The sequence below is a fragment of the Xenopus tropicalis genome, chromosome 2, assembly GCF_000004195.4.
Source record: "Xenopus tropicalis strain Nigerian chromosome 2, UCB_Xtro_10.0, whole genome shotgun sequence".
NCBI lineage: Eukaryota > Metazoa > Chordata > Amphibia > Anura > Pipidae > Xenopus > Xenopus tropicalis.
The window spans coordinates 137,229,961-137,245,014 of record NC_030678.2 but is presented as its reverse complement, the minus strand read 5'-3'; the positions used below and the strand labels follow the sequence as shown (position 1 = coordinate 137,245,014).

The 15,054-nt window shown below is 38.9% G+C and overlaps 1 protein-coding gene across 1 annotated transcript; it reads right to left on the bottom strand.

Annotated features, from left to right (window-relative positions):
• Positions 1-1,613: 1,613 nt before the first annotated feature.
• Positions 1,614-14,337, bottom strand: LOC100493708 (inactive dipeptidyl peptidase 10-like). Its single transcript, XM_018091682.2, has 15 exons — positions 13,932-14,337; positions 12,767-12,865; positions 12,363-12,454; positions 12,101-12,148; positions 11,605-11,723; positions 11,014-11,061; positions 10,706-10,804; positions 10,340-10,406; positions 9,364-9,558; positions 9,109-9,163; positions 7,828-7,927; positions 6,460-6,518; positions 5,700-5,827; positions 3,021-3,094; positions 1,614-1,931 (listed from the first exon to the last, which is right to left on the bottom strand). The coding sequence occupies exons 2-13, from the start codon at positions 12,779-12,781 to the stop codon at positions 5,717-5,719; spliced, it is 1,008 nt and encodes a 335-aa protein (XP_017947171.2). The 5' UTR covers positions 12,782-12,865; positions 13,932-14,337; the 3' UTR covers positions 1,614-1,931; positions 3,021-3,094; positions 5,700-5,716.
• Between the last annotated feature and the right edge of the window lie 717 nt (positions 14,338-15,054).

Here is a 15,054-nt window from a genome sequence, read left to right as displayed (position 1 = left end):
TAAGTCGCCATATCGCATGCGTTATTTTTCACGCGGCCGCATGCGATAGTTTTAATGCATGCGTTAATTTCCACGCTGAAAAGAATACGATCGCATGATTCACAATCACTTAGGTGCGCTAAATATCACATTAGGCTATGCGAAAATTAACACCTACTACAGGCAGGCGATAAATTATAGAAAAGTACAGTAAATGAGTTTTTGGCAATAAAATATGGACTTAGTGTTATTTATTCAAGTATGTGTCTTTTTACTAAATTTTACTAAAGTCTTGGCATGTATGGAATTTCGCTACTAATATACAGTATTTACAGCGGTAAATCTTTAGTCGCCAAAATATACAGTACTGTAGCGGTAAATCTTTAGTCGCCAAAATATACAGTACTGTAGCGGTAAATATTTAGTCACCAAAATATACAGTACTATAGCGGTAAATCTTTAGTCCCCAAAATATACAGTACTATAGCGGTAAATCTTTAGTCGCCAAAATATACAGTACTGTAGCGGTAAATATTTAGTCGCACAAAATACATTACTAGGTATAATAATTATAGAAAAGTAGAGTAAATGAGTTTTTGGCAATAAAATATGGACTTTGCAGTGTTATTTATTCAAGTACGTGTTTCCCCTAGAGTGACGCAGCTGCCAGTTTGCAGGGAAATGGTCATTTTTAATACAGTAATTTTCCGCAAGTATTGGCGTGTGTGCGTTCATTCGCACGACTATTTATATGCGGCTACAAGTGATGAAATGTTTCGCCAGGCATGGATTCACAGCAAATTTTTGGACGTGCGGCGAATTTTCCGCGGCTAATTTTTTCATGCGTTTCGCAAAACAATCTGCCAATGGCAAAACGCATGAAAAAATTTGCCACGCAAAAATTCACCGCACATCCAAAAAATAACAGTCAAAAAATAATAGTCGCGGGCAACAATTTTTTTGCCCGCACAACATTTTTGCCGTTTCTTTTGAAAGATTTGCTAATTTTTCAGCAAAGATAACCAGAACACATTTGCTCATCACTAGTGGCTACTATTTATAAGCATCTTCTATTTATATGATACCATTTATATGCTACCATTTATATGCGGCGACAATTTATATACACTATTTCTAAGCTACTATTCATATGCGGCGACTATTCGCGTGCGTTATTTAGCGCATGTACCGTCAAATACCGCTTGAAAATAGTCATCGCGAGTACATGTAGCTACAATTGAGATGAATTGAGATGAAGCAGGGCTTTACGTACGAGCAATATATTTTTATAGAGACGTACATTGTTTGGGGGTATAGTTATCCTTTAACGACTTGGTCCCTCTAATGCTAAGGGGGGCCTCATCAAAGGTTCAACATTCAAAGTACACTTAAACCAATCAGTGCCCTTCTCGGTCCTTCGCCTGTAGTGCATAATTGGTGATATGATAAAGGTCCCAGTAGGGGCACCAAAACATTAACCCCGGTTCATTGTACATTTCCATTATGTTTATCGATTGTGGTTATTGATCAAACAAAAAAGGCTTTAGGAACTGCATATGGACTTACAATATAATTACTTAATGATATAAGGGTACTATGAAAACAAAGACATTGTTTTTTATTGTTACTGTTGATCTCTTAGTATGTGGGTGGAACAAGCTGTAGTTTGTGTTTCAGTCCACAGCTGGGTTTCCCTTGTCTCAACTGTGTGTGTTCAGCCACAGCCACAAGCTACACATGAGCAATATAAGTGCCATGCACTGGCCATTTCTTTACACAGGCTAATGGCTGTAGGCAGCACTGGCTCCTCTCGTGTGTCTCCTCTGTGCTCACTGGGATGTCTTCCTTCCGCCTCCGGCTCGAAGGCAGTTGTGCAGGTAAGAGGTAAGAGATCGCTCTAAGTGATGCTGACTTCCTCTGGACATAAAAAAATGATCTTCATCAGGGTAAACCTGCCACATAAAATGACATAAAAATATTTTTTTTTGCAGTCGCACACCAGTTTATAATGCATTTCAATAGGTGCTTTTCCCAGATTTTACACGTTTTCTCACATTTCCCACAACACCAACATTTTGCCCTGGTTTTCTTGAAAATGCCTGTAAATATTGTATTTCCTGTGCGTATTATCTTTGAATACTTGAAGCATACTTTGCTTTTACATATTTCCCTGATTTTATATTACCTTGAATTTTAAACTTTTTTTTTTTTGGTTTCCTAGATAACATAAAATGGGAGATGTACTGAAGTACCTGCATTAAAATAATATTGTACAGAACTTAAAAAACTTGTTATTCTAAGATGTAGACACTGAATTTCAGCTTTAGTTCATTTCTTTATTCTTTTTTTTTTCAATAAGGTGCCCCTATTTAGTCAGTGCCCTGGAAATGAAATATCCACGGGCAGAACCAGGTAGTATCTGAGTCCTCCTGCTGCCTTGGGCCATACTGTGCTGCCCCAATGCCTAGCCAGCTATGATCCCCCACTTACCTGAGTATCAGTTTAGGGTTTATGTTGGATCAGGGATTAGCCAATACTGGAGAGAGCTGCAATGTTTAATTCTTAATATGAACCAAACTAGCTTTTTAGAGCAGAAGGTGCCACTACAAGCACACCCATGAAGGCCATATAAGTTTCCTCTGGAAGGCTCTGGTGAGATTCTTAACTTGCTTCATGACTGAAATCATCTTTTAAACACGTTATAACGAGTTATAACGAGTAATTCAGGTGTGGGATCCCTTTACCCGGATGGCTTGTTACCCAGGAAGCTCTGAATTATAAGAAGGCCATCTCCCATAGAGTATATTTTAAGCAAATTATTCTTAATTTTTTTAAATGATTTCATTTATTTCCATGTCTACTTGATAGTAACTAAACTGCATTGATTCATATTGGTGGCAAGTAATCCTACTGGGCTTAGTTAACCTTGATTGTTTAGCAGATTTAAGGTATGGTGATCCATACCAGAAAACCCCAAGCATTCTGGATAATAAATACCTGTATAATGAAAAGTTCCCTAAGAATAAAACTGCTGCACTTACCCTGCTGGTAACATTGGATCCCACGTGAATCAGGCGACTCAGTAGTTCTGCAGTGTGCTGGAAATGCACGTGGGCTTTTTACAGATGCATTGAAGGTAAAGATACACATACGCAGGAAAGAGAGACATACAGTGACTGACAGAAGTGAGTGAGATACGCTCTAACAGACTCAATGCGAGGGTTTGCTGGGTGGTTGACTTTGCAGCGAGAGACGAGCAGAACATGTAGCTTATTTTGCTGATTTACATGCAAAATATTTAATTTTGTCCACTCCATTTGGAATGTCGTATATTTTTCAAAGGGAAAAAATATTAGACAAGAAAGTGGGGCTTGAACCCAAAAGTCTGAAAAACCATTTCCTTTAAAGTGATACTGACACTAAAAAAACTTCTCTTTAAAATATAAATGTACATTAAAAGTTACTTATAGATCATGTTGATCGCTTTTCACTGATAGAGCTGCTTTTGTAAGTAACTGTTACTTAAAGTACGTAAACCTGATTGTTTTGCCAACCTGACTGTCCCCTCTCAACCTGGCAGTTACAGCTCCTAATGCTAACGGCCTCCTGCTGGACAAATATGGCCGCCCCCTCATAGAGGAACTTGGGGTTCAGATAGGTAACGTAAAGGCATCTGTCAAATACTTTTATGGTGACATTATAAATAGCATGCAAAGACAGTGTTATCATAGATGTTAGAAAAAGATTTTTTTGGAGTCAGTATCTCTTTAAGTATGCAGTTTAAGGGCTCTGGCACACGGGGAGATTAGTCGCCCGCGACAAAACTCCCTGTTCGCGGGCGACTAATCTCCCCGTGTGCCAAAGCCCTAACTGTCAAATGGCCCTCACCTCTCTGAGCAGTTTCAGGAATAGGTACATATACTGATTTGCTCGTCTGAGGTTGCATGTCATGAAAGTGTGGGGGACAGATATTGCTCATTATCCAGCTCTATTGTAATTGGATATAGCTTGCATGCAGCATGGCTCCAGATGCACATTATTGCATTCCACTGGCACAATCAAGCAAAAACCCTCAAGAAAATTAGTAGCTCTGAAAATACAGGCTCTTTACAACAAAGCATTGCCTCTGTTATCTATCATTAACGGACTCTCCAGTGTCCTTTAATAACCACCCAAACATTGGTTACAAGGAAAGAAGGGGATGTTGCAAAAGTGCAACATAAAAAAAAATGGTTTGGATTTTGTTTAGCACGTACTCAGGATCCACTATATTGTTATTCCAGTGAATTACAACTACAAAAGGTTTTTTATACTCTATGGATCTATCAACAGAATTACTCCATTTAAACCAAAGCAAAGTTTGGATGGATGATGGTCCAAGTTGGTGTAATGGAGGACCTTAAAGGAACTGTAACACCAAAAAATGAAAGTATTTTAAAGTAATTAAAATATAATGTACTGTTGTCCTGCACTAGTACAACTTTAAAACTTTACTATAGTTTATCTAAACAAGCTGCTTTGTAGCCATGGGGGCAGCCATTCAAAGCTGAAAAAGCAGAAAAGGAACAGGTTACACAGCAGATAACAATGGGATTCTGCACAGATATCTAGCGGTGGCAGGGCCCGGATACCCCCCTATAGATTTGCTCCCCTGCCCCAGAAAAAGCACACATGAAAATTGCACCCACGATATGTGTATTTTGTAGCTTCACCCAGTCCCAAAGAGGTGCGGGCCCAGGTGCAATTGCTCCCCTGGTAGTTATGCCACTGGCAATGGCCCTGTCACTAAGTTCCTTATTACAAATTTATGTAACCTGCTTGTGTTGGTGATATGACTATATTCCATAGCATTATACTGGCAGAACTTCTGTACTAGAAACACATTAAATTACTTGAACCACCAAAAGTTTTAGAAGATTAAATGGCCCTGTGTTTTGTGAAAAGTCTGTGCATATCACATAAATAAGGGCAGTGGTACAAGGGCTGATTTCATGCACTTTGAGAGATATGTTTTGGGGCTACTTAAAAATGTCTCCTTTTCCAGGCAACTATCAAATAACAAGTGCTTGCACAAGGGCTGGCAGGCAATTTCCATTTTGAGCACTTTGGCACCACATTTTTTGGCCTGCTTAAAAAGGCTGCACTCGTGGCACTTAATATCACCCCGTGTGCCCCCTGCCCTCATGCTACTTTGCACTTGACACTGCATTGTTACTCACAGTACCTCACCACAAGCGCATGTAGGAAACGGGGAACATTTTACTTATACTGAGTAGAAGATTTCAAGCAATTTTTCACAACCACAACCACAAAACATTCTCTGGTCAAAAACAAATCTTTGTTATGTCATGCCGTACAATCAAATTGGATTTCACTTTATACCATGCAGTTTGTATCATGTTATTCCAAACTCCAAATTGACCTCCAGCCTCAAGAGTGCAGGTTTTAGGAATTTTTTGTATCAGAGTGGATCAGCCACATTCTCTGTATCAGTGGATCAGCCACATTCTCTGTATCAGTGGATCAGCCACATTCTCTGTATCAGTGGATCAGCCACATTCTCTGTATCAGTGGAACAGTCACATTCTATATATCAGTGGATTAGATCAGACTAATTAACACCTGTCTAATATGGATGCATCCTTAAATCCTGCATTGCCAGTGAAGCTTGAAGCCCAACCTTTAGAACCTAAGCATATGCATTGGGCTGTTATAATAACCTTCTGATGAGGTTGTCCTACATGCAGCTGTGCAGTTCATGGATGGTAATCTCACCATCTGCTGTGCCATGGACCAGGAGAAAGTGCTGTTCCTGAAGCCTCTGAACATCGTTCAGTACAGAGGCCATCTGAGAAAAAGGATTGAAGAGAGCCATGTGGGAGAGTCATATACCCTTTTGGGAGCCTGGAGTTTTAGTTAGTTACCTCTTGAGCATTTTCACTTGCAGTACTAGATAAATTACTATATGTGCAGTATAAAAGAAGAACATTGTTTTGCTGCTTAATACATATGGAATCTGCAATAACAGGCAACCAAACAGAAATTCATTGGCTGTATGTTCATTTTCACCTTCCATCTACCTTGACTATCACTAAACTTCCTCATGCCGTTAATAGAAGTTGCTCTACAGGTGGCTAACAAAACAGAGCATTATTGGGCTAAGTTATCTAAAGGCTTGTTCTGTGTATATGCCTGGCCTATACAAAGGCATTTGTGTTACAGGTTCACTTGAGCACTTCCATGCAGTCTCTAATGAAACTATGAAGTGTAAATATTAACCATTACCCCGGCCAATGAAATGGTTTGAGTAAACTGCCTTAATTTATGTGTGGGTGGTCATCTGTTCATCTGACTGCATTCAAGTCCCAGTGCAGCACAGTATAATATAGTACTAATTCCAAACCAGATTCTGGACTTGGTACATTCCTAATAGCATGATAGAAAGTACCTTAGGAATTGCTTTATTTTCTGTTGACATACCGTATAGGCAGAAGCCTCTTGGGATGGCAGTCCAAGGTACCGCTCGGAAACCACTGCAGCTGTGCCAAAAACAAACAGGGTATTTGTGTATCTCAGGCATCAGACATGAAATATTTCATTCATTCTAGTAACTTACAATTATAAGTGACAGATATCAAGTCATCAACCAATTTGTAAGAATTGTTAGAATTCCTGGTAGCTGGCACTGGTGAATTTGTGAGAATTATTCCAATTATACACATATCTATGTCACTGAGATTATAAATGTTTTGCTAGTCCATAACTGTTCTAGCTATTCAAGTAGAATATAAGTGATATTACCAGGTCTGTTCTACCTGTACTGCCGATACAGAGGTTTAGTTACCCTGTATTACAGGCAGTTCCTCTAGGTTTTAAACAACTAATAGGCATATTTATTATAGTGTGTAAGACAACATTATCAGAGACCATTTAAATGTAATTGCTGATTGGTTTCTATAGGCAACATCGCTAGTAATGTTGGCTGACACACTATAATGAATATGCCCCTTAATGTGGTCATAATTTACAGTTGGGAGGGGAAGCTGCTTTCCTATCCTTGGTTAAAGTATTTTCTTGTTAGTTTAGAAACTAGCCATGATATGTCATAAATGTAATCTTTAAAAGGGGACGCCAACATGTGCCTGGCCTCTTTGGATCCCACCTGTTGGAGGGTGTGGATTGAACTCAGAGCCTGGGCAGAGGTAGGCCCAGTGGGTAAAGATATTGGGATGATAGTTCTATAATAGCTTGCTGTAGGAGAGAGAGTTAGGATCAGGGTAGCTAGTGATGCTATGACGGAAAAAGCAAAAGGATTAGTAATCCTGAGTAACACCTGGCAGATTAGGGACTCAAGTGTACAGACCTAGGGATAGAGATATTATTATTAGGGCATGTACTTGGGGCTGGGCACTCCAAGTAAGATTACATCTGCAGTATGTCATTGGTAGCTGATTAGAGCAAACACTGCAGGAAGCTGTATTTATGAGTAACTGCATCTATCTGTGATTGTCCTCCAAGAGATTGATCTACATTTATGTAAATAAAGAGTTCATCATTTGTTTCAAGGAACACTGGTGCCCAACTGATTAAATCAACCAGTGGAATGTATGTATGTCAAGCAGGAAATTTCTGAAGCACCCATTACTCCCTTTAACAATAGGCTTACACGTGCAATTGCTATTCATGCCAATGACAGAAGACATGGCAGTATTGGGGGTTGGTCCTCTGGATAAATATTTATGCTTGCCGAGACATTACACTTGCCATTACACTGCTTAAACTGCTGCAACAGCAACAAAGCCGTCCCTCCCTCACACATTTACTGAGAGTGCTCTACAGAATACTCACAGTGCAGGTGGAAGCTGGTGATAGGAGAGACAACAACACCACATGCAAACAACTGCTCAGGTAGAGACAGCAGCTTCAGGGCCAAAAATCCTCCATATGCCTGAAAGGCAATGAGACTGTTGAACTCTATTAAATTACTGGTTAGTTTCACAAGCTTAGATTCAGAGCAGAAAGCTGGGCATATGCACAAAAGCTGAGTTCAGAAAAGGAAAAGATTGACAGTTGCCTATGACCTCCCCCTTTGATATTTCATGTATGTGTTTAAAGAAAAAGGAAAGGTTAAAACTAAGTAAGTTTATTTTTAGAATGGTCTATATAAATACAGTCACAGTACTGCTGCTCTGTGTCCTCTGTAAAAGAAACACTGCATTCCCTTGCTTCTATTTTGTACACATGGGCTTCAGTATTATATGTATATAAATTTTGCTAAAACGTAATGCCCCGGGCAGCCTGCCTGTGCAGCTTGCTCCTCTCTCCCCCTCCCTTCTTCCTCCGCCCCCTCCCCTCCCCTTCCTGATGTAATTTGAGCAGAGAGCTTCCAGGCAGCAGCATGCAGGCAGGTAAGTGACATCAGACCAAGCTCAAATGGCAACTGCTATGTTAAAAAACAAAGAGAGCTTCTAGGGCTATTTACTCATGTATGGTAAAGTATTCTGCAGAACAAATATAGCATTCTAGCTTGCGCTATTGTGACTAAACTATTGGCAATAATCTGCCTCAGTAGCTTTCCTACTCTTTTAATGGGTGTTTAGTAATAGAATGGGCATTAACATTGCATTTATTTGATCAGAAACAACAACAAAACAAATTGGTTATTTCAGAATTTAATTGCAGTGCTTTATTATTAGTTTTCCCAAACCTCAGTAAATACTCTACACTTTTCTTGTTCTTTATGGCAGACAATGTTCACAGCTTAATTGATCAAAGCAAATCAAAACCAGCCAGCACCATCTATGTTGCCATTGACAGTAAAGTTCCATTGTTTGGGTATCACAAAAAAGTTAAAGCTTGCAGTACAAAGTAAAATTTTAATGCAGTTGTGTTCATACATACCACATTATATATTACTGTAACCTTGCCAGTGACTAAAGGAGTTTATAGGTGACAACTTTCAGACATGTATGAGAACAAGATAAATGGGGCCCACTAGTCAGAATAACTAATGAATATTTTTTACTGAATAGTTTTGCATTTCATAAATACAAAAATATAAAAATGACTCTTGAATAGATCTTACCCCTGCACCTAGGCTCAGTTCAACTTTACTAAAAACCTACCTACCTTACCAAACACTCCAATACGATATTTATCCACAAATGGAAGTTGTTTTAGGTGCCTGCAAAGAAATGCATGTTAATAGGTTAAGGTGTGTTTGCATTGTTAAGCCCAAGGATATAAAGGAGATGGCCATGATAGTGGAAGCAAGCAATACATTTTTAATTGAGAGATTCAGGGGGGAAGGGGTTCAGTATTACGTATTAAATATTATATAATTTGTTGCCTAAACCTACAGATATACCTGAAGGAAACTCTTACTGTACAATGGGTATGTAGTCTTTCATCTCAATAGAGCCCAGTCTGCGATCTGTTTCATGGAGCAAATGCAGCCCCTGGTTCCTTGATCCTTTGCCATCGATATGAGCTAGAATAATCTGGAAGGAGCTTACAAGTGCAGATTCCCATCCAAGAGAAAATTCTTCTGTGACCTGCTGATATCCTGGAACTTCTGGTCTGGATAAGGAAAAAAAGTCTAAAATCATCTTTTGCTTGATCATCGGGCAAGCAAAATGTAATAATTCTGCATTCCTATTATTCTGCTAACTCAACAGTATTCTGCAGTAATGGTAAATATTGGTATCTTCCTTTTTCAAATATTGCAGGGGGCCAAAATGGCAGAAAATAAATTGATTGTATAGAATGAGAAGATGTCACTTAATTCAGGGAATAGTATGTGGAGCCATTTTTGGGTACCGATCAACCCAGAGGTTAAAAATCCTTGAATTTATGTATCAAATTAAAAGAGTTTAGCAGCAACCTGGCCTACAGAGCGGAGTAAAATAAAACAAATGTATTTTTAAAACCTAAATTTTAAAAAACAGTAAAAAATTAGAGATTGGAAAACAAAAAAGTAATTATTTGGGGTGTATGATATCAAATCAATAAGGAAAAAAGAACAAAATCAGGAACTGAACCAGCTCCACACTGGGAGGGCACAAAATGGTAGACAGGGGCCGAGCCATAAGGCCTGTTAAAAGTGAGCTTAGTGTATATTGGACACTCCTTAAACATGTATTTGTTACATTGCTGTGTTAAAATCAAGTGCAGGAAGAAGTATGAAATCATTGCTTTCAAAACACATTAATTAACCATATGCCAAGTCAGCCAAACCATTACATGTAATCTAAAGCCTATAATAATGTTTATTAATTTCATCCTTTATTTTGGCAACTATACTTGGCTGAAGGACACACATACACACATATGTACTCTGTATTTTACATGAGATACTTACAGCCACAGAACCAAAGGGAATTCTGAGTTCTCATAGTTGGAGGGAAGGGTCAGGCGCAGTGGGAAGTCTGGCAAGTAAAGAAAGGGAAAATACACTGGTTTTTTTAAAGTCTTGCGCACCCCACAACTCCATGAGGCAGCCTTCCTAATAGTGCCCCCATGCTTAATTTTTCTGCTCCCTGAGAAGGAAGAGGGGGTCTGCATGACTAGCGCAGAAAGTGCAACTATGCCACGCACTACCAACTTAGGCAAAATTCTGCCCCATGGCAGGAGCAGCCCTGCCTCCAGAAATAGCACACCTCAAATAAAAGCCAACTGGCTTGCAAAATATATGTTATATGCAACTGATGTAAAACATGCTACTTACCGTATCCCTCAATATGAATCTTTTTATATACAGTCTCGGGCATATCATTTTTGTTAAGAGAAGCCTTCAGTATCTTATTTTCCTCCAGTATTATAAAATCTATGGCAGGGAAAAGAAACAAGGGTGACCAAACTGAGACCTGCGTCATTTATCTTACTAATTATTCACTAAACCCTATACAAAGTATTCAAAATAACCAAAAGTATCTACATATTAAAAATAAATAAATTTATATATATATATATATATATATATTTCCTTCACTTGTTGTCAGTGTCCTGCAGATGGATAATAGATGAAGCACACACCTTGAGGGTTTTGGGTTTGGTGCACTGAGACTTGAGGGACTCCTGGGCCTGGGGTAGATAAAAAAGAAAGCATTGTAAGCTGAGTAACAAGGATGACCCAAAGTACCAGCAAATTGCTTAACATAAAGGAACCAAATGTCACTGTTTAGGGGACCTCAGGATCAAGCGATGATATAGGAATTGCTTCCGCTTTGCATAAGAATAAGGACATCTCTCTTAAACCTAAATGCTTTTTTAGTAGTCCTCAAGGCTGTAGCCTTAAGTGTTGCAGGATACTCACTGATGTCACATCATTTTATTACCTCTAAAACTTTTTAGTTGTGTTTGACTGTGGCAAAGCATCTATTTAATTGTACTGGATCACTGAATTATCCACACTCAATATATTTATACTTTTCTTCCTGGACATGGCAGTGTTATGCTTATGTTCATCCAGCTAGAGACTACACTTCCAAGCTAAAGATAAAAGGAGCTTTTCTATTCAAAGTGACTGGAGGGCTGTATATTTAATATCCATCTCTGTACTTCATGGTTTGGATCGATTTATAAATGACACCTATAAAATCATAGGTAATAGAGTTTTGTATGTACCTTTGCAGTAGAGGATGAAGTAGCTGGATCCAGGGCTGAATTCTGCATCCACAAAATGACAGTCAGGAATAAGATCACAGCTCACACAAGTCCGGTTTAGAGTCCCTGATGTTTCTACGCTACATTCAGGAAAAGGAAAACAAGAAAGGAACTAAGAGACATAATAGAATAAAGACTTAAAACATGAGTAGTTTTTAATACCCTAAATGCCAGATTGGCTTTTTGCCTCTCTGCCCTATTTTTGACTCTTCTTTGACTTTCAGTTACATGCAGCCTCTGATTAAGGGCCTTCATTTATGATTTAGCAGTAGAAACACGGTTTGGAGTTATAAAGGCAGACACTGAAAGATGAAGTTAGTTTCTAATGTTCTAATATCAGATTTGACTTTGACATGCCTGCCCTTACTTGTATATACCAGTACTAGTACCATTACTGTATTGCTGTATTAGCTAGCAATCCCATTAGGGGCAGTATTGTGTAAATATCTGTACTTACCTGTAAAGGTGTCTTCTCCTGGGCATATCCTCGGTACTCAAAAAGTAACTAAAATTAAAGGACATTTGCAGTAATTCAATTTTGATGTTAGCAATAAAGCATAATAACATCTAAAGGCCTACTGTGATCCTCCCTATATAGTGCACCATATGGATATTTAAAGTTATTCTATTAAAAGAATTAAGACTGAGCTCCCTTCTATACTAAATAGTTATTATCTTTACCTTTTACCAGGTACTATTTCCATTTTGTAGTAACTCACACAGTCTTGTTTTCTGGATTATATGCCACCACCTTTGTCACATCCCAGTTTCCAGAGGTCAGTATCCGTAAACTGGTCTCCATAGAACCAGCCTATACAGAAGCACATTATATATATATAAATTTCAGTTAACATTTTCTAACATAATAGTGGGGAGGAGGAAAGGAGAGAGCAAAGGAGGAGGGTTGTTGGGTATATTAGAATAAAGGTTACAACAATGCTGGACAACTTTTTTATTGTATCCCATCTTCAAGGGCCAGATTACATTGATAATGTCAGCAAAATAATAATTAAACACTCTTTATGATGAGTCCATCAGATCTCCCTTAATCATTAAGTACATTTTTAGAAACTATGAAGAATATGCCTATAATGCCTGCATCAGCTAGAGAGAGGATCATTACCTGAGTGGATAACATGGCAACATGGAGGAACTCCCCGCTTGCCCCTTGTTTCACAGAAACAGGAAAGAAAGCCGCCTCTGAAGAGAACAAAGTCTCTCCCTGTTCAGAAAAGGCAATGAGATCTGTAAGAACATTTACTAAAGGAAACAATCCCATGCATAATAAGGGAATTATTGTACTAGTAAAAGGGATGAAACAGAATCAAGTAGTGAGTATTGTCTATAATACGATGGGGCCACATTCAAAACAATTTTGATGGTTAAAAACCAAACTAAATGTGTTTGAATGAGAAATAATAATAATCTTATCACAAGCAATCTAGATAACTAAGGCTCTTGCTTATCTTGTGAACATAGTAAAAATGCTACTTGAAGGGTACAGTATATTTGTACTTCAGATCTATCAACTCTAAATTACATATTATTCAATATATACCAGAAAATAAATATTCAGTGGAAGTACCACAAGATAAAAACAGAATGCTGAAGACCCTTGGAAAAAGTACATGTGTTTATTTTGGATTTTGCATTGTCTTTTACTTGATACGCAAGTTACTTGAGTTTCTAGGCAAGTTACGCACTTTGGGTGAAGACACACAGAGCTGCTAGTAGCAGCTACTTAACTCCAGAAAATACCCTGCCAAGGCCAATACTGAGAATTGCCTCTGCTAAAACACACATAGAGACAATTAGCAGTAAATGATCAGCATTGTCTATTTTAGTAGCTGTGATAAGTAGCTGCTACTAGTAGGTCTGCATGTCTTTACCCTTAGGCTCCTTTAGGCCACACTAAGGTTAGTCGCCTATGATAGATCTCTTCTACCACTGGCAACTAATCTCTTCTAAAAGGCTTTCCATCGGCAGCAAAGGAAATCACAAGTACAGCGGCAACAAAGCAATCGCTGGTGGAAAGGCCTATGCATTACTATGTGCAACTTCTGAAAACCAAAGCAAAGCATAGGCCTTTCCACCAGCGATTGCTTTGTTGCCGCTGTACTTGTCATTCCCTTTGCTGCCGATGGAAAGCCTTTGTTGCTTGCGGAAAGGCATTTCGGAGTGATTAGTCACCTGCAGTCGCGGGCAACTAAATCGCTCCATGGGTTATTATAAGCAGAATTGCTTCGATTGAAATAAAGATATAAACATATAAGTGATAATTACTGTACCTGGATAGTGATCCACACATCTGACAAGGATCTGTACTTCTAAACACACAACAAGGAATGCGGTTATTATCTCAGCTGTTAGCATAGCATGCACACAGATATCTGTCCTATGGAACACTGGTGGCGTTGAGTCTCTTGCTTACAATAACTTTGCTTGTGTCATTCTCCTTGGTATAACCATGGGTGAGGTTTTTCCACTGCTGATAATGAAGGCAATGGGATAATGGTTCTGTGGATGGTAAAGCTGCTGGTGATAATGAAGAGAATTAGCTGTTGCCCAGTATTATTCATGGTTTTCAGTGAACAAAAACAGATTTGCAGAGGCAGTACAAATTATAATACTAAGGGTTTGGTCAAAGACTTCAAATAGGTGTTTTTGCAGTGTCTTTCGCCCCAGATAAATAGCTGCTTCGAATCCTGAGGAATTGTCAAATTTTCCATTTTGGATAATAAGAGTCACTGTGAGCATGGCATCTTTGCCTGACTGTAGAAAACATGGGTATTGCACTGTGCCGCCCACTGTCCACACTATTGTCACTGCCCAATATAACATGGCTGGAGGAACAATGATCAGATAGGGTAGGGCTGGCTACTCAAAGTATTTTATTGGTAAACTTATTTATCATGAATGTTCAATGTATGTCCTTGTGCTGTTAATTGGCTACATATTCCAGAAACTAATTAAACCTTCAGCTGTTAGGGGGGGTGTTAGGATTGTAACAACAGGCAGAATACCACAAGACGGATTTGCGTGGTGTATGTATTTTGTTTAAGGTGGCTATACACGATAAGATCCAAATGAGCGTATCTTTCCCCTGATATGCCCAACTAAGGTGGGCAATATCATTTTAATTCAGTCATTTGGCCCTAGGGTCAAACAATCGTATTACAGTGAAGGGGATAGGAGCTCACTGATGCTGTCCTTGCTCCGATGGGAAAATCAAACCTGCCCGATCAACATCTGGCCAGATATCAGTCGGGTAGGCTTGTCAGAGGGCCCCATAAATGGGCAGATAAGCTGCTAAATCAGTCTGAAGGACCTTGTGTATGTGCCACCTTAGGCTAATGCCACACAATGTGAGAAAATGCAAAGTCTTGTGTTTTTATGCAAATTTCGCTGCAT